The sequence below is a fragment of the Salarias fasciatus genome, chromosome 13 (assembly GCF_902148845.1).
Source record: "Salarias fasciatus chromosome 13, fSalaFa1.1, whole genome shotgun sequence".
Classification (NCBI taxonomy): domain Eukaryota; kingdom Metazoa; phylum Chordata; class Actinopteri; order Blenniiformes; family Blenniidae; genus Salarias; species Salarias fasciatus.
In genome coordinates, this window is record NC_043757.1 from 9,115,291 (window position 1) to 9,141,926 (window position 26,636).

Here is a 26,636-nt window from a genome sequence, read left to right on the forward strand (position 1 = left end):
TCACCCGAAGCCGCCGTTCTTCTTTTTTCTTTCTTTTGTTGTGTCACTCCAGAGGCCCTACGACATCCACGCCAGCAACTCGGTGGAGTCCCTGATTCAGCTCTTCAGTACGGTCAGTGTCCAGTACAGCCCCGCCTGGCCCAAGGACCTGGTCGCCCTCATGAGGAAGGTGAGCCGCACACAACCCGATGTCGAACAGCCCCGGTTTATCCACCAGAATACAGGAGAAGGAAACACACGTTTACAAATAAACAAAGGAGAAACAAATAACAGTTTTCATCATTAACAGGACGCTCATGAATCATCATAATCGGGTGTTTTATGGACGTTCCCTTGACAAAGTCAGTAATTGCTCCACTTTTTCCAAACATTGCATGAAAACTTCAGCGCTAAGCTTAACAGAGAAAGTTATTTTCACATGAATCCAATCACTCACAGGCAGTGCAGATGAGTCATCCGTCTTTTTGTCAAAGTTTTATTATTCCTTCCAGTAATGTACCCATATACATACCTTTGAGTTGTGGAGGAATAAATCCCAGGCACTGAAGGTTTTTATGTGTTGAAAATGCTTTTTATGCTTTCTGTATTTCTATTCAATGGTTTTATAAGCTTTGGTATTCAACCTCAGAGGCTCCAACTGTATTTATTCACTGTTTTTACACCCAGTGCCTTCTTTCATACGAGCCATTAAATTTATTTGGTTTGTTCGATGTTTGCAAGATGGTCAAATTAGAAATTCTCTACTTTTCAAGTGGAAATTATTAACTGTTTAATTGACCACAGATGGACAGAAAACCTTCAAATGTATTTTTTTAACTGTTCAGAATTAAGAGGCAGCCAGTTTAAAAGCACAACATAGATATGAAACTACTCAAGGAGACGAAACCATCTGCAGGAAAGATTTATTTTACATGTAAATAGGTAAGTTTAATTCCTAATTGGCTCCCAGTGGGTTCGGTAGAGCTCCAAAGATTCACCAGAGGTCGCAAAGCCTTGATTTTAAGGAGCATAATCATTTTCATAATGAACAGGCGAGTCAGCATTAAATCCATTTATATCACAAAACTGCTCATCGGGCCATCAGGCATTGAAACTTGTTGAAGTTCTCAGGTGAAATACAATCTGTCTTCAACACAACATGACCAGATTACCGGATTAACACTTCCTTTTACGTCTCAGCTTCCTGTTTGGCCCGATCTTCTCTGCCAACTGGACGTAGCTTCTGTGAATGGCAGAGATATTGTCAACGGTGCAGAACAGATGGAATGACGAACATTGTCTTGGATCAGTGAATTGAATCTGATCAGGAATGACTGTGATCCCCCTCTCCCCCCCAAAGCTCCATCTGAGGTGACTTCGGGTTTAACCAGGAGTTCTTTTTCATCTAGATTCTATCTCCAGTCTTCTTTTTCCTGTCAGAACGCTCACGACGTTCTGTCGACACACTCTGGCCTCAGTCATTCAGATCTACTTCTGGACCTCCACAGATCTGGTTTGGCTGAATATGCTGGCATGAATCCACGTGTTGATATCACGCTGACGATAAAACTACGATTCACTGTGCAACTCTAGAAAGTTTTTTGGACTGACTGACTCACAGCTTATTGGGAAAGAATTTAATGCAGATTCTTGGATCGTGGTTTATTTTCAACTTTGACTTCAGGTGAAGTCAGTCTCCAGCTCTGTTTTGAGGTAAAAAGTGAGCGAAGCGGCACGAAGACAGGTCGTAATGGAAGGGCAGGTGGGATCAGATCCTCGGGCTTCAGGAGGGGAAGACGTGACAGATGGGAATCTGAAGGACGAAGCACGGAAACAGAGAAAGTTTGTGAGAGCAGAGAGATTTTGGAGGTGTGTGTGTGTGTGTGTCTGTGTTCTTATAATCATCCGAACAAGTAATTCAGCCTACTATGGAGGCATGAAATACTTTTCTTTTCTTCCAAGTGAAAATGTCGCCAGTTGGATGAGATAATTCCCGTCGAATAGCAAAAAAAATAAATCTTCAGGGCATCGTTCTTGAATCAGGTTCATTTTGCCTGAAATAAGGACGCCGTGCGTGACGTTGCCTTCAGAACAAGTCAAACTGTGCTGGGAAGAAGTTATCTTGTCCCTGCTGGCAGGATTGAGTGAGCGAGCGCAAAGCAAAACAGAAGCTGCAGCTCGTTCGGCAGGGATTTTTTTGGGGCGGCGTTTGCAGACAGAGACAGGCGGTCTGAGCGTGAGTGCGTGCATGTGCTCGGTGTCTGAGTGACTGAGCGCTCTGGACTCAGCGATGGTCTCTTCCGCTCCGCTGCTGATCGATTACCGCGTCTGGACTCCGCCGAGGCAGACCTAGCCCTGCAGGAGGAAACTGAATCAGCCCGTTACTGAGAAATGAAAAGGAATCGCAGGAAGAGAGCCAACGTGGCGACAGAGGCCACATCCTGCTATCTTCTCTAACCATCAGTGAAGAATGGGGCCGATTGTAATCCATTAAAACTGTGTCGGAACCGGCCTTCATCTATTCTGCTCTGAAATAAATGACACTTTGGTGACTGGTTTGATAAAAGAGCGCCCCCTGTTGGATGCTGCACTAAAAAGAGCTTCAGATGAGGAATAAAATGCATTTAAAGTCAATAAACTGACCCAAATCCCATAAAGTTTCCATTTCTATCTTGGAAATAATCTGTAAGTTGACATTTGTTTGCATTATTAATATAGCATATGGTTTATTATGTGTGAATATGATTTACTATTGGTTAAAAAGGTCCGTTTGAACAGCTTTAATCGGCAGAAGTTCAGTTCTGACTTTCTCCACTCAGTCCCCAAGTCAGTGAATGCAACACCAATACCACTACCACTACACACTCACACACACACCTGTTTCAGATGAGTCAGGCCTTATCAGGCCGCCGCAGAGCTTGTTAACAATCCCTTGATGTGATACCTGTGTGTTCCTTTGAATAATTTTGTTAATTCAGTCATTGTTTGGAGTCAGACTCACCCCTGAAACTACACAAAACATTTCAAATGTGACGGTTTTAGACCGACACGTTTAACCCACGAATGACATTCATGTTGAATTCAGCCTTGCTCCACACTGAGTGGGCACGCATTATTCATTGTTGAGGGATTATTTGGAATTCAGTAGTGAAACGGAAAGACGCTGTCACATCAAATTTCATTTTTTCCACCTAGAATTTCTCAAGTTTCCTTCACCTCCCAGGGAGAGGAGAGAGGAGGGCCGGGCTGTGAGTGAGGAGTAGTGACGGTGTTGTCAATGGTGTGTGTGCGTGCGTGTGTGTGTGTGTGTGTGTGTGTGTGTGTGCGTGTTCCTTCCAGCTGCTGACGGTGAACCCAGAGCATCGATTCTCGGGACTGTCTGACATGCAGACGTCTCCGTACCTCGCTGACGTCAACTGGGATGCTGTGTTTGAGAAGAAGACTGAGGCTGGATTTGTTCCGAATGTTAGTATGAAGCCATCAGATAACACACACACACACACACACACACACACACACACACACACACACACAATAAACATTAAAAAGTACACACAGGCCCTCCCTCGTGTTTGCAGATCATAATGACCGTGTGTGGTCTCCTAATCAACTGGATGCAGCTGCTTTCCTGCACCTCACTGCAGTGTGTGTGTGTGTGTGTGTGTGTGTGTGTGTGTGTGTGTGTGTGTGTGTGTGTGTGTGTGTGTGTGTGTGTGTGTGTGTGTGTGTGTGTGTGTGTGTGTGATTTGTGATGCTGTGCGCCTGTGTTTGTGCCTCTAATTATCTCCGGCGTCTCTCCCTCCTGCAGAAAGGTCGGCTCCACTGCGACCCCACCTTCGAGCTGGAGGAGATGATCCTGGAGTCACGTCCGCTCCACAAGAAGAAGAAGCGGCTGGCCAAGAACCGCTCTCGAGACAACAGCAAGGATTCGCAGTCGGTGAGCGACGAGCGCGGAGGCCAGGCTCAGCCCGTAGACGTGTTAGCTGTTCCACCAGAAGCCTTTTGTAATCACTGTTTGTTTATCATATGTTCCACCACAACTCCAATTACGAAGGACTGATCTCCCGTTAATGATCTTAACACTCCTGAGACTTTCAAACGTCGTCGTGTGTCCCTGCCTTCGTCTTGCCATGCGTCCCTTTTCAGTTTGTACGGTTGTTAAGCAACGCCTCCGGTCGACAGCCGTGCACTTTAAAATAATGTGACGTAGAAGAACCATCCCACAAACTGTATTTTATAGCTTCTTTGTCCTGATATACACATGCATTGTCTTCATGTTTCCATCGTCTTCTTTGTTCCTTTTGCCGGCTGCACATGCGCTACAGTGATCAACACTCCCCCTACTGGTCATCAGGGGTACTTCTGCGTCCAGAAATTTACCTAAAAAACACGATTAATGATCACAGAACATGGACTGAAGGCTTTATCTGCCTGTCTGCATCTTAATATCACGCAACATAGAGACTGAAGTGGTGATTGGAGTCGTTAAGGAAAGTGTTCTGCATGCAGGCACGTTTCTAACAGCAACGCTGAGAAAATGGAGACACCGAAAAGGAAGACTGCAGCTGCGGTTCAGGATGATGACATGAGTGAAGTATAATATCTGCTAACATGCAGATACTCATCTTAACTTAGCAGGAACATTTATATAACTTGATTGAAAAGCCTTGTTCGGAGTAGATTGATGTCGTCCATCTTTGCAACAGTCCCTGAAGGGAATTTGACATAAAAGATGCATTACATGCGAGTATTGTGTTGAGAGGTCCACTGGCGTATCGCCCACATATACAGTATGAATGTTAATTTTCCAGCATAGCTGCAGTGAAAAACAGCTATTATACCCTTAAAATGATGAGAACACTGTTCATAAAGTTCTATATGGAGCAGGAAAACTGTATCTTATGTTCGATTTATGGAAACTTACGATACTTTTTTAACTGCTGTTACTTTTCAATCCTCTCTCGTAATTTTTTGCCTTTTTTAAGCCATTTTTTTCCTTCCAATTTTTCGAGTTAATTTGATCATTTTAGCTGTTCTAGCTGCTGCCTCTTTTATTGTTAGTTATATTCAACATATAATTACCGTGAGGTTTCTTTTTTTGCGTCGAGACAGGAAGAAGCACCTCAAGGATCCAGCTGAGCGACAACAATTCATAAATACAGTGATTTAACAAAAAATTCAAAATAATAAAGACAAATACCACTTTAAATTATAAAATTGTGAAGTTATGTTAATATCACCTTTGTTGCAGACGGTAAATAGATTCCAGCAGATTGCCACTGATGCTGATCACTGTCTTCCCTTTCTGTGATCCCGCCGTGACGCCTCTGACCACTAAAGATCCACCGCAAAAGCATGAAGGCGCTAATGAGAAAAAGACAAGCTTCCACCTCTGTTATGAACTAATTTGTCCTTCACATTTCGTATTTCCATCCGACAGATAAAAAGCTTCATCAAATCTGCATTAAAAGCTTTGAGGATGAAGGTGTAATTCAAAATGCATCTGTTAAAAAGCCTTTTTTTTTCCACTTTGAATGGTCCAATTTAGGGCTTTTTTTCCCCTCTCTGTGGAGTGCTGCAGTTTACAAATTATCCAGCAGATTAGTGTGATTCTCGGCATGAATGTGCTAAAAGCAGGAGTGACGGTGTGTGTAGTAAAGAGCCGTGGCTGGTGGGGGGATCACAATGCAGCTCAGGTTTACCTTGGTCTTCGTTCTGTCAGCTCCTGTCAAAACTGCATATTTTTAGATTGGCTCGGAGCCAAATCCCACAATCCCTTTTTTTTCCCTCTCCCCTCAGCTGTTGAGAATTACCTCTATTCTCGGCTCAGCAGACAAAACGAATAACTCTGTGCTCTGCTGCTGACAACAACAAAAACCTGACTCTTACTGTACAAGTGTGCTAACTGCAGGCATCTTGCATATACTTTATGTACTTTATGTGCTTTTTTTTCTGTCCTAAATATTCCCTAATAGGCAATAATGGCTCCCTTGGTGGCGCACATCGCATATTTTACAACTCCTCAATAATCAATTAAACTGCTGACAGTCTTTGAAAAACTCTCTCTCCCTATCAGTGGTTAATCACAAACACATACAACTCAAAACAACCCTCAAAGTCATTTTACAGAGGATTTTGAGAAATTAGAGCACATTTGAGCTGCTAATGTCAGCAAACGTTCTTCAGGATGGATGGATGGATAGCATGATCCAAATGTCTAAAACAATGACATGATATAAAAAGATAATGTATTTTTCTGGATATCGTCTTCCTGTTCACTGATAAGATTATGAACCACTGCAAACTATAGTTTCACAACTTTTAGATTGTACAAGCTGACCCAAAGAAGTGATCGGGGAGAGTGTGCAAGTGTGCAAATTGTGCCTTTAAGAAGGATTAGCGGCAGCTGGTTGAGCAGATTACTCGTCGGTTGCAGCTTCATAAATCTGTGTTTGCTATCCTCATTAGGATTTTTAGGAAGTGGATGGGCTATTTGTCTCAAGGATTAATTGTTTAATCAAGATAATGATTAAGAGATTAGGCAATTGTTAGAATATCAGTGCTGATAATTTTGCTTCACTGAGAAAAATTGATTATAATATCATTATTATGGGCTTAGCGCAGATAAAATGATTACAGTAAAACAGAAGGGTTTAGGAGGAGCAGCAACACGAAATATCCCCTTCGTTTGATAATGTAATTAATGTATGATAACGCCTGAGCTCCTGATTGGTTTGAGAAGGCAGGAGCGGAGTCTCTCTGTCTCATCCGTCTCGGCCTCACGTTTGATTGAGACATTATTTACCGCAGACAGGAGATTTCCTCTCTGATGGGAACAGGCCGGCTCTCATAAATACAGACAGTCATCATGACATCAGTGTTATCAGCGTCAGCCGGTGTGCGTGCGTGCGTGCGTGCGTGCGTGCGTGCGTGCGTGCGTGCGTGCGTGCGTGTGTGTGTGTGTGTGTGCACGTCACGTGTCGTCGCAGCTGATCAGCGCGTGCAAAACACCGCACACGTCTAACAATAGCAGGTTTGACACGTTTTGTGTGTATGTGTATGTGTGTGTGTGTGTGTGTGTGTGTGTGTGTGTGTGTGTGTGTGTGTGTGTGTGTTTCGCTTGTGTGCGCTCACACTGCGTTATTACAGAGATTATTAAATTATGAAGCCTCCAGTGCTGTTGTCATGCCCCCGAGTGCTTTCGGAAATATGAGCTTCTATTTTTGTCTCGGGCCAAACATCCAATTTGAGGAGGGCTCACAAACAATTCATGACTTGTTTAAAAAGAGCAACGGAGAGGAAGAAAGAAAAAGAAACAGACGTTTCCACCTCGGAGGTCCCCATCTGACTGATTGAAGCTGACGTTAAGTATTTTCTGAGGTTCGTGATGAGGCTGATGTGCAGCATGACGATGACGGTGACGATGATGACGATGATGTTTTGTGTGCTGATTGCCTCCAGGAGAATGACTACCTACAGGAGTGCCTTGAAGTGGTGCAGCAGGAGTTCATGATCTTCAACCGGGAGAGGTAAGGCGGCACGGGAGCAGCAGACCAGCGATAACGTGAGCTAAAAGCAGAGTTTCCTCTCCGCTCGTCCCGGAGCCGCTGCGGGAAACCTCGTCCTCACAGGACAAAAATAATCATCTCACCACATTTAACCTGAAGGAAACACACTCAGTCCAAGATTTTAACGTCTCTTTTCTCCGACGCTCCAGTCACACTGAAGGAAAAAGTGGCTCAAAGCAACTTTTTTGACCACATTTGACCCGAATCAGTTGTTTTTTTAATGGCAGCTCCCTTTTTTTTTTTTCAATCCAACACAGATCACTTTCAGAGGTGCTCTTCTTTCTATATCTGAAATATTTTATGATTCCGTTTCTGTCTGGATGACACCTTCACATTTTGTCAGCATGATAATTCTGAAGCAGAAGTTATAGATGTTTAGAAATAGACCAGAAACATTGTAGAAGCAGACTCTGGAGATATGTAAAAATGAAGATCTTAAACATGTAGAACTAATCCATATGTAGACCGTGAACATAAGAACAGTATAGACATATGTCAGTAGACTGTGTACATTTAGAAGTAGCTCTTTGTAATGTGAAAACGTTGAACCAGGGATGTCAAACATAAGGTTTGTGGGCCAAAACTGGCCAACAAAAGGCTCGAATACAGCCCACCAAACCACCAAGCAAAGTGTAAAAATTTACAAAGAAAACATTTTTTTTGACTGACACTCCGCGGATTATGAGCATCTGTGGTTTTCATAGGGTCAAAGGTCATTATGCTGTCGCGTTACTCCAGATCGAACAGGACTGGAATGAGTCTGAGTCGATCATCAATCGGGAGAATTGACGAGCAGTGATATTTTGTTTCGTTATCAATCAAGTCGTGTTTGTCTCGGTTTTGTTTTTGGGAAAAGCAGTGCCTCCCCCCGTGGGGTTTGTTTGAAGCCCGTCTGATCACCTGCCTCTGCCTGTTACCCTCGCCGTCACACGTCGGCGCGGAGCTATCAGCGTTTTCCTCCCAGCTGTCGAAAACAAACTGGGAGCTCCACTTTTCATCCCAGCAAGCGCGGGATTTGATGGGACGACGGCATGAAAATAAACCTCCGTCTCTTTTGAAAAAACAAAACTGCACTTCAAAGGGAGGCTTGAAGAAAGCCCTCGCTGTCACCTGAGCTTAAGCCGTGACGGCGTGAAAGCCGGCGCCGGAAATACCCCCGGAAGAACGCCGAGGGGACGCCGTCAGGAGATGAGCGAAGCCGAAAACTCTCCGGGTGAAAAGGCAACAGCAAATACTAATGTCGGCCGGGCTGTAACACAGAAGCGGAGAGCGTGCAGCGAGTCTGATGGACTGACGCGTCGCGCTAACAGCACTTTCCATCGCTTCATTTTTCTAACCTGTGACAGTCAGGCCTCCTTAATGAAATGTCTTGTTTATGCAAATCAGACATGACAGAAGGCTTTTTAAGACCCTACAGAGCCCCGGCTCAATGAGATGCATCTAATCTTTCGCATATGTCAGTGGAATATGCGCGGCTCATCACAAGAATCGGCTGTAAAGCTTTAAATCAGAGCCAGTATTCTCTGCGATGCAAAGGGAGGGACGTCGGCTCACTGCTGCTCTGAATTATTGCCTCATTTATTATTGACCAGGTCCCGCTACTGCAGTGTTACTGAAATCCCGCTCCATGGCAAATGTCTTATTATGTCCCATTGCTTTAATTAATGGCAATCGACTTCTATTTATAAAGGAGGACATGGTGTGTGGAGTTATGCACAGCGGGGACAAACAGTGAAACCCTCTCGTGATGTTTAAATGCTGGTTTCAATATGCTGCACAGAGGTTTTATTTTATTTTATTTGAGTTGCAAAGGCCAAATGTGCCCATAAAGATGGAAATATTAAATGAAGCTTACATTGTGTCTACAGTTACCTTGAATTTTGTTGTTGAATTTCAGAGCAGTAGATAGATTTGCAGATATATATTAGCAAATCTAAACAACCCCTGAGCAAACGTATGGCCTGACTCCTCTGGTCCGGTCCGCTGATACATCCTGATTACACAGGAGCAGGTTTACGCCACAAGCTCTCCCTCATTTACAACATTGTTCCTTCTTCTCTGTCAAGAAAATTCAATTATCCCCCTTCAGAGAGTCGCGCTCGATCACAGCTGACCTCCGCTGAACCCAGCGTGACTCATTTTACTGCATTGAAAATGGTTAAAACACAGCAGAGTGTCAGCGAGCGACACCAACATAGAAGGAGCCGTTAGCGTTTAAAACCTGGGGTGAAACACCCGAAGACTTCAAACATCCCAGCTCAACAGCACTCAGACGAGCCAGCTTAGGAAGGGAATGTCGTGAACCGACGAAGCCATTTGGAAAAGGAACAAAACGTCTTCTGAGACATAGAAAAGTTAGCCTTCTGAAATTATAATTGTATTTATATATTTATGTATTTATATATTTTTTTTGTCTCTCAATCCAACACAAACGTAGAAATCATCCATTTCTAAATGATCTGCTGAAAGAAAAATTAACGGACCAAAATCAGCCCTATTTCATCTCCTCAACATACACAAGACCGCCACAAGAATGGAAACAGAACTAAAGAATGGAGTAGAGAAAGATGAATGGGGACAAGGGAGCATTCATACTGTCACACGCCTTGAGCAGTGTCCCATCAGACAGCAGGGGTCGAGGCCAGTCTGACAAACATGACTGGTCGGTCACACGCCACCACAAGATGGCGTTTCTGACACCAGAGCAGTTACTAAAATCTACTTTCCTGTAAAGAAGAAAGCAAAATACTTTTTGGGCATTTTTGTCTTGAATTTTTAGTGTCATTTGATTGAGGCGCCCATTATTGCAGTTTGATTTAGTTACAATTCACACAGCGTACCGACTTCCCCGAAGCAGCAAATCATGTGGTTGAAACTGAGATGAAATTGTACTTCCGTGTCTGTCTTGTCCGCCTGTCTCAGGTTGAAAAAGCGTCCGGACGAGGGTCAGTCGGAGGCCGGGGCCGACGACGCCAGCGGAGACGGCGAAACGGAGACGGGCGTCACCGACGAGGAGGCCACTGTGCCGGCGGCAGAACCGGATCCGGATCCGGAGCCGGAGCCCGAGTCCTCCTCCAAACTGAGCATGTGCGGATCGGTCTGCTCCTCCCCCGGAAGCTGCTAACGCCACCGTCGCCCTGACAGTGACGATGGCAGGCCCCCCTCTCTCTCTCTCTCTCTCTCTCTCTCTCTCTCTCTCTCTCTCTCTCGCTCTCTCTCTCTCCCCTCCCCGACCCGCTGTAGTGTTTGTGCCATGCCAATAAGATACGTTCACACCTCCGTCCTCCGTCGTCGCCTGCAGCGGAGGAATCGCACAGCGGAGCGACTTAAGACGCACAGCACGACCCAAAAACGGCTCCCACCAGTCCCCGCCCCCTCTTTCTTCCCTCGTTTCCTGTAGCATCCTTCTGGTAAGGCATGAATGAAACAGAGAGCCCCTGCCTACTGTACCCGTCCACCCTAGAGTAAGCTCTAACTTCTATGCAATGTTACAGTATAGCATGAATTTTAAGGTATCCCTGACTAGGAATCGTCGTCGGTACGCAGAAGAAAAAAAAAATAAAATAAAAGCTCCACGAGCATGATGACATCCCCGGTAATAGCAGTACACAGTGTTAACGGGGGTTCGTTGGGTTTTTTTTGGCGGAGGCGCCTCCCGTTTCTCCTCAGACTCCCTCGTTTCCAAATCTGACGGGGGACAGCTGAATTATTCAAGGCGCCGCGAAGGCACTCAGTTTGTGTTATTGCCTGCATCTTCAGTTCGCTCTTCCCTTCAGCTTGTTTCATCTAGCGTCTGCCCCAGTTCAGTACAATAGCCCTTCATCCTGCTCCAACACCTTTCCAGTCAGTGTTGAGGTTTTCCGCTTCTGACCGGCCAGCGTCGGATTGGTCGACGCGCTGAAAGGCGCGCCTGTCGATGATAATCAGTATTTGTCAGTCGCACTACAGCCATTGATGCATTATAGATCTCAACGTTGGTCTTTAAATGCTAGCCACTTCCTCTTTTACCCAGTCTTCTTGCTTCTTGAAGATGATAAGATACTGTAATTTATGGAAAATCCGTACAGCAATCAGAGGGAAAGGTTACGCTTGTCACGGTGGGTAATGGCTACAAAGACGTAGTGTTTTAGCTCTGACTCAACGAGCAATCCCAACCTGAGCTGCGGGAGATTAATGCCGCTCACATTTAAGAACCTATTAGAAAACTTTATTTGTTTCATCATCTGGATAAGTGCTTGTTTAGAGTAAAGATCGTCCCTCCCGTAGAGCTCGGTTTGGGGGGTGGGGGTTGTACATTAAGGCGACGGTCGCGGTGATAGCGCTACGTGTGAGGTGGCACCATGAACTCCCGGGAATATGTAGCAAAAGACCACCTTTAAAAACCCTGAGGCCTAACACAAGGACAAATAGTGTAAATAACGTTCAGTGTAGGGAATTAAACTCACCACAGTTTTATGTGGGACTGCGAAGTCGACGCGTAAACTTCAGGAAGAGCCGCGTGAAGCCGCCCGCCGCTTCATTCGACTCTTCCTCCCAAGTGTGCGGGCACAACTTGTAGGCAAAATATGCCAAAGCTTTTCTACCATTTGCATAATCATTTCTAAGAAACTTGTGAGTGTATGAATGTATGTCTCTTTTTCCTGTATAACATAGTCAGCCCCCGCCCAAATGTAATTTGTACAAGCATAATGGGATTATGTAAACTATCTATTTCAGGTAATGGGGGAACCCTAAAGTAAGCAACGCCTTGGGAAATATGCCTACTTGCTGTTTTAAGGAGAGTCTAACAAAATTCCCCTCTTGCACTCTTGTAATAAATGGACCCTTGGCTTCATGGTCACTGTTACTTTGTTCTCTGACAGCTCTGTTGATAGATTATTATTAGCTTAGCACATAGCCTGGTGGTGCAGTGAGGCTGGTACGTACAGCAAGATGGCTTCCCATCCTAACGCCATCCATTCAAGTCAAAATGAGGATTTCAGACGTCTTCATTATCCTTCTGATGACAAATGATTTCACGGTTTCCGCTTCGCTGTGTGTGAGGCTTCTCATCACAGCTTCCGCCTAGTCGGAGCTGTAACTGAGGACGTCTGAAGCTGCGCTTTGACTTGGCAGAAATTCAGTAACTGTCACAGATATCTTCCACTTTCAGACGTCACTGACTGGAACGCTGACCAGTTACAGAGAAGCTGGTTGTCTTGTAAAATAATTTCGTGTTGACAGTTTATTTGCAGGCATGTGATTTGTGGATGCTTCTTCCCACACTTCACAAAGCAGCAAAGTGAAACTTTAGCTGCCTTTTCCATCAGGCCTTATCTGCTTAAAGTTTGCACTTATAAAGTGAATAGATGAATTGATCTTGGTTCAGTAAGCATTACAATATGAATCCACAACATGCAGTGTTTTTGCTGTGTCCGTTTTTGAAAAGCAGATGAGAATCAGCTCAGCTTTCAGCAGAGATGCTGCTGTTATAGTAGAGAATAATTTCCCCACTTGGCTCACCACGACTTTTATTAGTGGACTTTATTTCAGGATTTTGTCTGTACCCCTTCTTATGTCTTTCAGTCTGCAACCTGTCACTTTATGTTTTACAGGTTTCTCCATCAATCACAGAGCTAAAGTAATGAGCACGCAGTTAATGAATCAGTCCCACCACAGCTGTAAAGGACAGCATTGAACTGGAGGTCTGATCATTCAATTATGACTTTTATGAGTCTGATCGATGTTAGCGGATGTTGTGAATATTAACACAGACGAACAAGCAGACGTAAGCTCTATAATTATGTGAACATTGCCCGAGTTTCTACCAAAAGACGCTTAAATTGCTCTTTTTCCATATTTGCTGCTTGCGGTTGTTTGCTGATTTTCAGGAATGTCATCACCACAGCAGATTTACGGCCCCGATGAAGCTTTTTATAATTCATATTTAAGAATTCTACCCCTTTCCTTTTGAGAGGTTTTTGTGTTATCTTGTTGTTTGACACCAGCCTCATTGTCGACTAATGTACTCAAATCAGTTTAAGTCACATGACTGTAAGAAGTGTGAAGTCTTGAATTTCTACTTGTAGCAGTTTCTTCAACATGTGGTCAATTTTATTTTGTTCACAGTTAATATGAACCTTGAATAATGGATCAAGTCATTTCACAGGTAAAATAAAGCTCCATTAACTGGCTGTTAGTTCGACCTGCAGAATAGCTGTCGAGCAAATCTCCTCTTCCTTAAAAAAAAAGCAAATATGCGTATTTCCCTTAAAGTGTATTTCTTTGAATTGTATACATAATGATTAGATTAAGAAGCTTAAGTTGAAGCCAAATCTGCCAAGATATCTGATGACTTTATAGTCTTTGGTTTTTATTTCCTGCATGTACATTTCCAGTATAAGCCTGTTTTTGCCAAAGCCTGGAGCTTGAGCCTCACCGGCTGATTCGTGCATGCACAAGCTTTCCGGTGATCGCATTACCTCGACTCTCACCCGATGATCCACGCAGCCCACAGTCAGGGTACAATCGGCCTGCGCGACTCTTCCCGGACATTTATTTTCCTTTTTTCTTTTTTTTTTTTGTAAACTTTGAAACTGTACAAACCGTATAATCCCAGTGTTAAATGGACGGCATGGTATCTCTTTACTTTTCGGTGATATGCAGTACCTTCTCGACATCCTGTAGGTCGTCTTAAAAAAACGCTTCGTTCCAGTGTAACAGGCTCGTACCGTGGTGAATGAGTGGATTCTGTGTTGCATTATTGTCTGAGCAGCAGAGGAAAGATATTTTGAACTGGGGCAAGTTTTCACTTCAGCCCTGAACAGAAAATGCTGCATTATTGAAAAAAGAAAATACGATTATTGATATTGATTCGAACAATAAATTTGAATGTGTTCGTGAAAAAGAAGGTTCTGGTTACTTCAGCCTCATTGCAGCAGTTGTCCCAGCATTGGAAGAGTGTGTAATTACATGTTAGCCACTTGTAATTGGATGATAATTGAGTTAGTTTAAGTGTAGCTTCTCTTACAGTGCTGATCTGCGACTTTGGTGACCTTTCCTGATTGGACCGTGCTTGCACAACCTTCCTGACATGTTTCTCTATGTGTTTTAATGTTCTGGATGCTGTTAGGTGTTTTTTAAAAAGACAAAAAAAGGCTACATAGAAAAAAAAAGGCATTGTGCTTGTGTTTGACCAGCAACCAGCATGTCTCCTGTGGGATTCTCCTCGGAAAGCTAACGATCCATCGCCACTTTGTTTTTCCTTTTCCGTGGTCCTCTTTTGCTCCTCTTGTGCTGCAGGATTTTTACAGGGAGTCGGTGAAAAAGCCTTGTTACCGTTCCAACTGGAAACCGCTCTGTGTGTGTTCAAGAGAGGAAAAAAAACAAACATGCTGCTTTAACTGCTTTGATAAAGAAATAAAACTCCTTCCAGTAATTTACCTTCTCTGTGTGTGTTTTTCAGTGAAGGACAATCTTTGTTTCTGCCAACTCAACTGTGATAAATCTTTGACCTTACCAGAAGAATTCTTTGAATATCATTAATGTTTCTGTTTTCGACAGTTCAGTATAAATCGTGATGCTTGATCAGTGCAAACATTAAAACTTACTGAACAAGACAGAATCTCAGTGTTTATTTTTATGGTTAATTAATCTTTCAGATTTAAATATTTTCATTATATGACAAGACTGGTGAACATCAGCTGGAGAGCCGAGACACAACTGGTTTCCCTGTTACTGAAACCAGAAAATAAAGTCAGGATAATAAAGTATTTGTTTTTTTTAAACTAATATTTTCCTTTTCTGCAGTATTACATGATGACTTGTTTCTTTTTCCACTGCTGACTGCAGACAGGAACACATAATGTATTTTCAGGGCTATTAGTGGCACCTAAAGTTAAATCTGTGAAAAACCACAGAGTGTATCTATTACCTTCTTTCTTCAGTGGAATTTCCATACGTATTCAGTTTCATTTAGCTGGTTTGGCATTAAAATTTAATTGTTTTTGGTTTGTCAGTTTTTTATTGAAAAAAAATCACTAAATAAAAAAAAAATTCTTAAGGATTCTGTTTTTGCTCACACATCTATCTATCTAGTTATCACACTACATTCTTGGCTAAGCTGTTGTTTTAATTTGGTAAAATCCTCCAACACTCCCACATCACTTTTTACTTATTATTTCACGTCGTTATTTTGTCTGTAGTTGTTTTTCCATGAGGGTTTTTTTCTCTCTTTTTTTTTTTTCATGGTCCTTTTTGTTCCTCCACAAAACGGCTCACAGTTGTGGTTTTTCAATCGAATGCAGAGAGGAACATCAGCGAGTAAATGCAAATGATAAAACAGACCTCAGTTATGAGAAATATTACCATAAATTAATGTAGCACATTTCTTCAGGGTAAAACGTTCATTTCAGAGCTGTTTGTAGCACCTGGATAGACAGACTTGACGACCCCTGTTGGGACCATCAGGATGTCTTTTCTAACAAGTGAATGGGGGATAAAACAGTCTTTGAAGGCAGTGATTCCCAGCTTTTTTCTTGAGGAACCCAGATTTCACCATTGTAAACTCAGATCACCCTGCACAAACCAAAAAAATCTCATAACACAGTACATCTTCTTGTCCTCTCCTCCTTATGTCTGATTGCTGCCCTGATGTGTTTCACCTGTGCCTGAGTGTGCGACTGGCGTCACCTGGTGGTTTGGCTATTTAATGGCTTTGTCTGATTTGCTCTGTTCTGGTTGTCAGTCCGTCTGTGTATCTCTGTCTTTGACCTCTTTCCGTTCGTTTCTGGTCACGCTCCCTAAATCTTGAAGACCTTTGTAGAATTTTGGTTTCACCTGTTTGCTGTTAAAACGGGTTTCTCCACAGCCGTGTCTGGATTCAACATCCCAACATCCTCGTGATCTTTTAAAACTTTCTGATATTCAAAAAAAATAAATGAATCCATGTTTTCCGGTATACATTGATCAAATGCCAACTTACCCATTTTTTAAACCTTTAAAAGTTATACTGCTTAAATCAAAGTGGGCTTTGCGACCCCACCGCTCCCCTGGTTGGTAATCGTTCTTTTAAGGCATTCTTGGAATGAAATCTTTCAGTCAGCACAATGTAAACGGTTACTTAAAGTGTCCAGAATGAATAAACCTTTTAGAAGAGCAGTGTAAACATGAGCTGCTGACTGCAGGAAGAATCTGAGAATCTTTGACTGGAAACTAGACAAAGCCTCCACAGGATCAGTTTGAGTAAATAATGCAGAGACGCTTCGCTCTGTGCAAAAAGCTGCCTCCTCTTTTAATATAAACACTTTAGTTTGATATGCGGAATATATTTGTTAAACACGTTTTCTACAAAAGATGTGGTTTGACTGGTTCAAAGCAGGATCAGAGTCCTCCTTCAGGACCGGCCTCTCTTCTCTGGATCCTCCAGGATGTCCACAGTCGTCTTTCCTGCTCTGTCCAACAGGGGGCGCCACTCTGGAGACTCCATAGCGTCCAGAAGGGAAGCAAGCTCAACCTCCAACTTCTCAACTGTGTCTTCCACGTTCTGCCGGAGACACAAGGCATGTGTGCATGTTTGACATATGAATAATACATTAATAAGTTGTTGTATGAATAATAGAATCATCACTCATGAATTATACAATCGCATGAATAAAACAGCTGCCCAAAACTGCTAGTGAGGTAAGGTCAGAGTTAGTCTGAGGTCTGTCGCATGAGGAGAAGGTTCAGGTTTCACACACTTATTGGGAAAATATACTTTTTTTTTACACACTACATAGATGCAAGAGAGTGATGATCCACAACAGTGCGCATTTCTTCCCTGTAACGTGACATTTTTCAGGATTTTTGGGCAGCCTGTGATGGAGAGGCGTTTAATAATGGAGTTAACTGCAGAGGAAGGGCTGAATGAGAGAGAGGGTTCAGAGTCATTACCTTCTCCACTACATCCAGGCGCTCATGAAGATTTGTGTGCTCCTGACAGGCACTTGAACGCACCGCCCGCGGCTGCAGGTCAGGCTCCGGTCCTGAAAATACAATATTTATCACTGCAGTGAATATTCATCACTGCAGATAATGAATATGAGCTTCTTACAAAGGTATTTAAAGTGTGTATCACTGGGATAAATATTTTGCTATTCACAGCAGGAGAAACTAAATTTTACTTATTGGAAAATGATGAACATCTAAACTTAAATAAAAGATGACTGAAGTAGCCAATAATGTAAATAACTTTTGGAAGAAGATCTACTGGATCTACTAAGACTGAAACAAATGGCACAGAAATGTTAGAGTCCTACAAAGATATTAGGAATACACTGTATATTAGAATACAGGAAAGAGATCCTGTGGTAAGACCAAACAGCCACATGGTAGAGCAAGAACGAACAAATATCTCAGCAAATACCCTGAAAGTGACCCAAAATCAAACTGAAAAATAAAAATGAATACAAACGACAACAAAGAAACAGAAGACAACTTCAAAGAGATGCTAAATAAACACAAGATCCACAAATGAACCACAAGGTGATGCAAAATCAATCGATAAAAACACTAAACTCTCAAAAAGTGATGCAATCACGATCAAAAGACAAAGCAGCCACAAAATGAATGAAGAAATAACACAGCTAACAACTACAAAATTAGACAAAACAACTTCAAAATTACAAAAGTATCTAATCGACATTTAATATTAATCAAGAAAAGACATTTAATAACTATGAAGTAATGCAACACTATCAAAAATTACAGTAAATAACAAGAAGTCATGAAACACAAAATAAAATCACACTATTCAGCATATTTTAATACAAAATGACTACAGAGTAGCCTAAAAAAATAATCCGGGCTTTTCAATGTATAGCTTTAACCTGAAAATGACAAATGAAAACAAAATCTCACATATAAAGTCGGCGAATAAAAGCGGTGACAGGCCAGTAGAAAAAAAATGCCCCAAATAGCAGCAGCTTTTCTGAAGATAAGCCCCTACTTTTAACCAAGTTAAACAAAGACACAATGAAATCTCTTCAGACGCCACCTTGAAAATGATTCTTCAACTATAAACTTTAAAAAAAAAGAGAGAGAAAAGCACAATCATATTCATGAGGACCAATGCACTGAGTCGATGGTAAGTGCACCTTGTTAATATAATAATCACCTCAAACTCAATTTACACCCATTTCAATGACTGCAGACTTCAGCTGATCAGGCCCCACATCTCCAAGAACAATGAATCCTGCAGGTACAGCCTCTGAGAGCTGTGCTGAGGTCCTCTCTCTGAGGAACGTTGCATGGCGTCTCTTCACCACACTTCATGAAGTATCCTCAGATGACTGCGCTGCGAGTCGGTGCCACAGTAATGAAGCTAAAGTGGATCGAGATTACACGACTTTTCTCGCTGTGGCAACAGTAGAGAGCTCTTCCTCTCTCATGTAAGCTCCGAAATGGGTATAAACCCATTCAACGCCGGTGTAAATCCACGGGAGCGCGGTGGGGAGGGCCGCGCACATTGTTCCTGCCGCTTCCTCCTCGCACTCATGCTTCCAATTATCTGTTTCTCTTTGAAGCCTGCAGATTTGAGAGGAAGCCCGCCGTTCACCGGCGGGACTCTGCTCCCATTTTCTAACACCTTCTTAGTGGCGACGGGCCAGGATCCCACTGACTGTACTTATTCTTTATAAATGAGCGCTCGTCTCATCCATTGACTGACTGCTGGCTGCAGACGGAGCGTTCAGAGAGCTCGGGGACAGGCGGCGGTCGGCATTAGCAGGACTGAAGCGGTGCCGGGTTTCCTCTACGGAGAAGCCGTGTCAGGATCATTCCTCGGCGCAGCTTGCCAGGAACCAAACAAGGACCGAGTTCAGGGTTTATTCCTTGCAGAAACGCTTTGGCGCTCATTTGAAGTAATTTAGCCAGCAGGCAAAAGACTGCTAACCTCCGTGTTGCAGTTTGCAACAATTCCAGCTTTTCAGGTGTTTTTTTAACCGTTGTCTCCATCGCAGACCTGTCCGCATTACTGCTTCTTATCCTGCTGGAAATAATTCACCTGAGAACTAAACCGCCGGCTGGCGGTCTGCAGCTGCAACACACACCCAGGTTTGGTTCAGGTTCTCAGCAGAAGCATCACAGCTGCTCATTTCACCAGATCCACAGTTGGGATCATTATTCAGGAAAAAAAAAAGTCATGCAGATATATTTTATTCCCCTTGGATTTTCTAAAAAGGTATTTATACTCGGGTATGATTTTCCCTCACCCAGTCCTCACTTTCTAACTTTCAAAATTGACTGTTCAGCATTCGTCGTTTTTTGAGAAGAAATCATGAAAAGAACTGAATAAATGGAGCATGAAACTTTAAAATTTTTCAAAAGGCAAATTTAAGAATGAACTTAGTTAAAAGTGAAATGGAGACAAGCCAAAATTCTAAAACAAGCTTCAGAGCAAAATTATGAGTACAAACGTGATGGTTGCAGACAAAATGTAAATAGCAGTTATTCTGAGGAGCATCGGCAGAGTTGTGCTTCCCATCGTTCGTACGGTTTGCACATTTTGTGTTGTGATAAACATGAGGAAGCTTGGAAACAAACAAAAAGGACTCTACTTGGCATGAGATAAAACATGTGCTGTGTGACAGTTGGTGGGTGCAAAGTGGTTCAAGCTGCATGAGGGGGTTTATCTTCCCACACTTTAAAACTCCTGCTGCAGGGAAATTCTATTTTTTACTCTTATATTTGTAGCAAAACATACAACATTCGTGTATGTGTAAGCCCTTTCATTTGATTAATTTCTTATAATATAAAAAAGCCTTTATGAGTAGATTTATGTAAATGAAGTCCAGTACACAACAATGTGATCAATACTGAGCTGAAAGAGTTCAGGTTCTGGTCCAGCTCAGTCTTCTTCTGCTCCTTATTCAATCTACCTTTAAATGTATAAACATGATTTAAATGTTGTTGGGTTGAGTATCAATCAGAAATGGAGGGAAAAATGTTTTGCTGATGCAAAGTAAAAATAAATAGCATGACTTTTGTTAGTTTTGTCAAACGTAAAACTTTCATTTTGAATAATTGGTGCAGACAAACCTGTTTATCTGACCTGCAGTGTCGACTGGAGCAAACTCAGTGGTTAACCATCAGAATCCGGATGATCCTGTGTATTTAAAAACTAATTTACTGTCTTCAATCAGAATTCAGCAGTCAAAACATTTTCTGTTCTTCCTTCTTGTTACAAACTATCTTTTACACATCAAACTCCCAATTTTCAAGAAATCCATTTCAACCTGATCGTGGTGTGATTTCCGAGTGGAGCAGTTCTGCGCATTCTTCCCCTTCTGCTCAACTCAAAGGCCACAAAGGAGCTGCCGGTTTGACGTCCTGCAGGAAGTGATGCATCAAGACGTGATTCGATTGCTGCGCAGGCATGCATGAAAGGCAATTTCCATGCACTGATTGTGCAGATAATCGAAGACACTGTGCAAGTCAAGTAATGATAGAATGATTAATTGCTCTAATGCGTCTACAGTAACATGTAGCAAGTCAAAGGTAAGGTCATTCCACTTTGTGGTTTCACCATCAGTGTGCGCAGAGAGTGGTGCTGCAAGCAGCGTCCATGCTAACAAGTGTTTCAGCTCCTAATCAACAAACCTTGAAGCTGCACCAGCAGGAATAATGCTCACATCTCATTCTGCACGCCGTCCTCCTGTGGATGGCCGTGCCTGAGCATCCAGCCGCCTTCATTTCACCACAGTATCTCATGGACACAGTTCAGGGAATCCATTATGGAGGCTGAAGGGGCGCCAGGTTCAGTACAGGAAGGGAGCAGGCCAGCAGAGAGGAACGACTGGATGGACTGATGGGTGGATGGAAGGTAAGTGCACACAAAATAGTCCACAAATAGAAGTCGTGGGGAGCCAGCTGAAGAAAAGCCTCAGATCGTCATCACAGTCACTCAGACATTGTGAATCACATTCTGTGTTGTACATTAATCAGTGAGCACGAACTCCTCACAGGATTTTATATAACCGACTCTCTGAGCTCCAACTTGAACGTGCCTGTTATTCTGAGCGTCTCTCACACTCGGTTCTCAGTCAATCAGCTTTCAGTATCAAGCTCGCACCCAGTTCTGCATGTGTGAACCTCTCGAGGCTCGTCGCCTGCTTTTCGCAGCAGCGCTCTTGTTTTTTTGCAAACCAACCTTCACAGTGTGTCTCTGATGCTGCTGCTGCTGATGCTTCACAATTAATAAGAGATCTTTTCACTGCCGCACCACTGATCTCTCAGCTGGAGTCTCGCTGCGGTGCTATTTCCACTCCTCTCGCTGAAACGCCAAAATCCTCGCCACATAAATTAGCAACTCGCGGTTAAATTTAACAAAACTTCCAGTCAGTGCTTTCTTTATTGTTTGACAAAATCCTCCTGTAGGGTTGGATTTGACCCTCCGGAGGGCCAGTTTTGGCCCGAGGCCCACATATTTGACACCCTTATTCTGATGGGAGTGTACAGAGTGGATTTCTGCTCCATTACTTGTTGTTGAGTTTACTCAGGCTTGGAAAACCTCAGCCTGCCTTGACTTGACACTGACAGATGAGCTTTCGGAAGTCTGTAAAAAGCACCAAGATTTCCCAAACGCCAGATCTCAAACTCCAGAATCGGATGTAGATTTACAAAAACACCCATCTTTAGCCGAGACTGAGTGAACAGGGGGGGATGAGAGGAGGAAGCGGAGCCATGCGTGTCTGAGGCGTTTTCTACAAGCTGCAGACACAATTAATGATGCAAAGCAACCAACTGGCTGTGGATGTTTGATCCTCGTGCGCTGGCTCAGCCAGAAGGCTTTTGTTCTTGTTTGTCTGCTTTGTTGTTTTGTTTTTGTTCGAGTACGGGTCCAAGAGGTTCACAAATCAGAGTCACATCAGCCTCCAACCAAAAGAACAGAAACACGCCAGGGGATGAGCAGGCGCAGATCGGGTGACTCAGCCGACCTCTCCCACCCGGGGACGGAGGTGAACGCTCGGGCGTGAGCGTGCGTGCCGTGTACACAATCTCTGCCTCTGGAAATGCGAGCGAGAGTTCAGCCCAGCGGGGCAAAAACTGAGGAGTCAGCGTGGGTCAGAGCGCCGGTTCACAACAACACGGTTCGTACAAACGGAGCTCTGGCAAGCCGACAGAGTCGGTGCGATCGGTGTGCAGCACGCGCATTCTGGCGCTCGGCTCAGGCTCCTGCCAACAACGCTGGCAACGTACGTGTTTGCACACTGGAGGAAGAATGACCGGGACTGTTTGGAGGCTGGAAACATGTTGATTTCACTGCTGCACGTCTCGTGGCCATGTGATCATAACCGGCGTGACACAGAGAAGAAGGTGGAGCTCAAAGGAGGCCAACGTTTAAACCAACAACTAGAACCGCATGAACATTTACACTGCGTTATGCAAACTGATAAAGGCTGCCTGGACTGCGATCAAGTGCTTCCATACATAATCAGAAGCACAGGAAAAAAGACAAACTGCAGAGGAAAACATGACGGAAACGGGGAAAAATGAAACTTTTCTGAAACGCTGTTATTGCACGTGTGCACCGTGGCCACAGTAAATTGTTCTGCTCATGGATGAATCGATGGACAATAACAACGCATGACTTCCAGTCCTTATTCACCTGGAACTAGTAATTGAAACATCTAATAACAGTCCAGCTTGATCATCGGTCCATACCAATGCCTGGATATATTCACCATCCTCATGTTTGTAAGGCTTTTTTCACTGGTTTCATTACAGAAACAACCAGCAGCGCCTCCTAGTGGCCCAACATGCTAATTACTGCTGTTTCCTCTAAACCAACATCATTTTCAAACTGTTCCTTGTTGACAATACAGTTATGTTTAACTTCCATTTCGATGAATGAAAGTAAGACGTTACCTAAATCTAACCTCTTTAGAATCCCAAATATGTTTTTTTTTCTTCTTTTGACTGAAACCTTTGAAACGACATGTTTCAAATCAAAGTTATCTCTGGTATCTAACCCAATACTGACAAAAGCTTAGTAGTAGGAATCTATTAAATAAAGAAATGTAATTAATTTGACTTTTAATGAATTATTTATAATCAATCAAATTTCAATTACATCTCATTATTAGACAAATTTTTTTTTCAATTCAAACTAATTTTAGTAAATTAATGAATTAACTCTTATAAAAAAGTCATGTTTATTCATTGGTATTAAGCTCAATTAAATCTACCTGTTCTGTAACAAGTTTTTGTTTCTGTGATCAGTTATTCAGTTAAGATGCCAAATTCCCTGCTCAAATTAACATTTTAAAAACATTCCGTTTTCTTTCTTTTTTTTTTTTTTGTTAATTTGTTTTGTTTTTTCTCAACAGACTAACCTTGGGTGGTTTTGGCACCGAGTTGACTCCAAAATATGGCTGAATGATTTGAATTTACCAGATTCTTATTCCCATCATGGACTTTTTGTTTTTATCAAATACGTCAGGGAACGACACTTTGCTTTTTAGAGAAATGTTTAACTGGATTTAGCTGATTTATTTAGCACTTTTAGCCCTTCTTGTCATTTTTAACAGTTTAACCTTTCTCCAGCTGTTTCTATTGGTTTATTTTTCCTCTGAGACCCCTTCTTAATTAATTGGATTAAATTTTACTGAGAGGTTAAATTGGAAACTCAACATTCACCACCCATCCCCACAGCTCACGGACTGGTAATGTAGTGAAAGCTTCAGCCCCACGTGGCTCCACAGCTGCAGCTTGAAGCATCGACGCGCCAAGCAACGCGTCAACCACAAGTCAGATATTTTCCTCGATTGTTTTTTCACTTTCAGTTCTTCAGCTGCGTACTTCCCAGCATGCACCGAGACGTCTGCAGATATCTGTTTCCAGTTGGTCCAGTCCTCGCTTGTGCTCCCTGACTCTACATCTGTGGATATTTTCAGCATTTCAGCTGCTTCCACTAACAACCCGTCAGTTCGTGCCTCAGCAGTGAATTTTCTCCAGTAGATCTCCGACAGACTTCTGATTTCAACTGACTTCTTTAGCTTTCCAAAGCACTTCAGCCACTTTCAAAGGATGAAACTTCTGAAGGTCTTTGGTGAACATGGAACATTTCAGCTTTCAAAGCTGTTAATAAACTCTCCAACTTGACTACTTCAAAAATGACTCACCTGAACTGAAATGAGTTGAGTGAAGCCTTTTAATTTGAGTTTTGTTGCATCTTCAGCTGCGAACAACAACAACAACAACACCTGCATTCGCTTCTGTCAGTTTGCCTGAATTTCTTTTCACAAATGAGGGATTTAGACAAACACTAATCGCAGTAATCAGAATGTTTACCTGCATCAAGAATATCATGGAGACTCAGGCTGTTTGTTGGTTGGGAGCCTGATCACACATCCAGCTTCACCGATTTCACTAACCGGACTTATCGAGCTTGTCGGGTTACTTTGGAAACAGTCTCCTCGTTCGGATTCTCATCAGGAAGAGACTTGCTTTGCTTCAGCCATGTTTATCCACCACCGCCTCGTATGAGGCCAAGCAGTGTGGTTTCCATGATCAGGTCCCATAAAGAGGACTACACCTCCTCTTCAGGCCCGATCAGACAGTCTGATCGTACTGACGTTTACATGACGCGATTAGCTCGACTGAATACATCGCAAACTGAACCAATAGTTTATCGACACTGATTCAAATAAACAGATCAAATAAACTGAACTTCCTTCAACTCTTTCCTCTTCATCAGCCAGAGAGAAATCCACCCGTTTGCACATTTCTCTTGGTTTTGTCTCCTGCTGTTAAACCTGTTTGTAACATTGACAACCAAATTTCCTTCGAGCCAAACCACACTTCTTCTTCACAGCCTTTTCCAGGATTTTTCCCTTCATTTTTTGGTCTTGTGAATCTTTGAGAGGCTTTTTGTGAGAACAGCACCACCGCATGAACATTCAGCTGTGTTCTGTAAAACAAGGTGTAACTTTTCAGTGTGTGTGTGCGTGTGTGTGTGTGTGTGTGTGTGTGTGTGTGTGTGTGTGTGTGTGTGGCGCTGGCCATTCTTGTGTTATGAAGTCAGTGTAATTCACACACAGATTGGACTGTGGAGGCCTGGCCCTTGTTTTCCGTCGGCTTTGGAGCGGCGCCGGTAAACAGAGCTGAAAACTCTGGAGGTGGAGGCAGAAAGACCAACACCACCCGTCAGCTGGCTGCTGCGAACTGTGCTGACAGTGTGTTAGATTAAGTGCAGCCAGAGCTGCAGTCAAATTAGTAACAGATGTGCTGGCAAGGCGCTCAACACACATTTACACACACACACACACACACACACCATTCTCTTGTTCACACACATCCATGAAGTATCTGAAACTCCATGTAAAGTGTGATGATGGACGTATTTTATATTTCTGCTTCCTTTATCTCAACGCTCGCTCTGCCTCTCTGACCTCTGAACCCTCCACACACACCTCCCGCCTTCACCCCTTACCTGCAGCGGCGCAGCCAATCAAGAGGAGGAGGAGTCCAGCTGAGAGGGAGGCGGGACGGATCATGGCGAAGTCTGGAGAGAGGCTGGCAGCAAAGGAGCGGCGTACTCACACACGATCGGGAAAAGGATCTGAAAGTTAGGGCCCCAAAAATTCCTCTTTAATCCAAAACCAGATGAAGAAGCAGAAGAATCTCTGCCTCCCGTCTTTCCCTCGCTCTCTCTGTCGGATCCTTCCCTCCTGACTTGGTTGCTCCCAGTTTCCCAATGAAAACATGAGGTGCAGACCGAACGCTCAGGATCTGGGAGGAGGAGGTGGGAGGGATGGGACCGGGTCGGGGAGGGGACTCTTTTCTTGGCCCAACTCAACCACACACACACACACACACACACACACACACACACACACACACACACACACACACACACACACACACACACACACACAACTCAATTTTATTCAAAACATGCTGTAAACTCTTCTTTTTTTCCCCCCTTTTTCTTTTGTTTCAATTTTCAACCAGTCGCCAGAGGGCGGAACAGTGCTTAGTGTTCTCATTCCAAAAGTCTGTGGGTTAAAATGCAAACTCAGCAAGTCTGTGTTGAGTTTGCATGTTCTACCCATGTATGGATGTGAGTTT

General features: G+C 43.2%; 2 protein-coding genes across 2 annotated transcripts in view; one reads left to right on the forward strand and one right to left on the reverse strand.

Moving 5' to 3' along the window:
- stk32c (serine/threonine kinase 32C) overlaps positions 1 to 11,929 on the forward strand; it is an 88,373-nt gene extending 76,444 nt beyond the window's left edge. Inside the window, exons 8-12 of the mRNA XM_030106189.1 lie at positions 53 to 169; positions 3,319 to 3,444; positions 3,788 to 3,916; positions 7,441 to 7,508; positions 10,470 to 11,929. Of these exons, the coding sequence (XP_029962049.1) occupies positions 53 to 169; positions 3,319 to 3,444; positions 3,788 to 3,916; positions 7,441 to 7,508; positions 10,470 to 10,671 (642 nt within the window). The 3' untranslated portion in view covers positions 10,672 to 11,929. The remainder of the gene's footprint in view (positions 1 to 52; positions 170 to 3,318; positions 3,445 to 3,787; positions 3,917 to 7,440; positions 7,509 to 10,469) is intronic.
- A 4,863-nt stretch (positions 11,930 to 16,792) lies between these two features.
- LOC115399053 (placenta-specific protein 9-like) lies at positions 16,793 to 26,296 on the reverse strand. The gene is made up of 3 exons (XM_030106195.1): positions 25,999 to 26,296; positions 17,460 to 17,551; positions 16,793 to 17,070 (listed from the first exon to the last, which is right to left on the reverse strand). Exons 1-3 carry the CDS (start codon positions 26,060 to 26,062, stop codon positions 16,921 to 16,923), a joined length of 306 nt encoding a protein of 101 aa, XP_029962055.1. The 5' UTR covers positions 26,063 to 26,296; the 3' UTR covers positions 16,793 to 16,920.
- Positions 26,297 to 26,636: the final 340 nt, after the last annotated feature.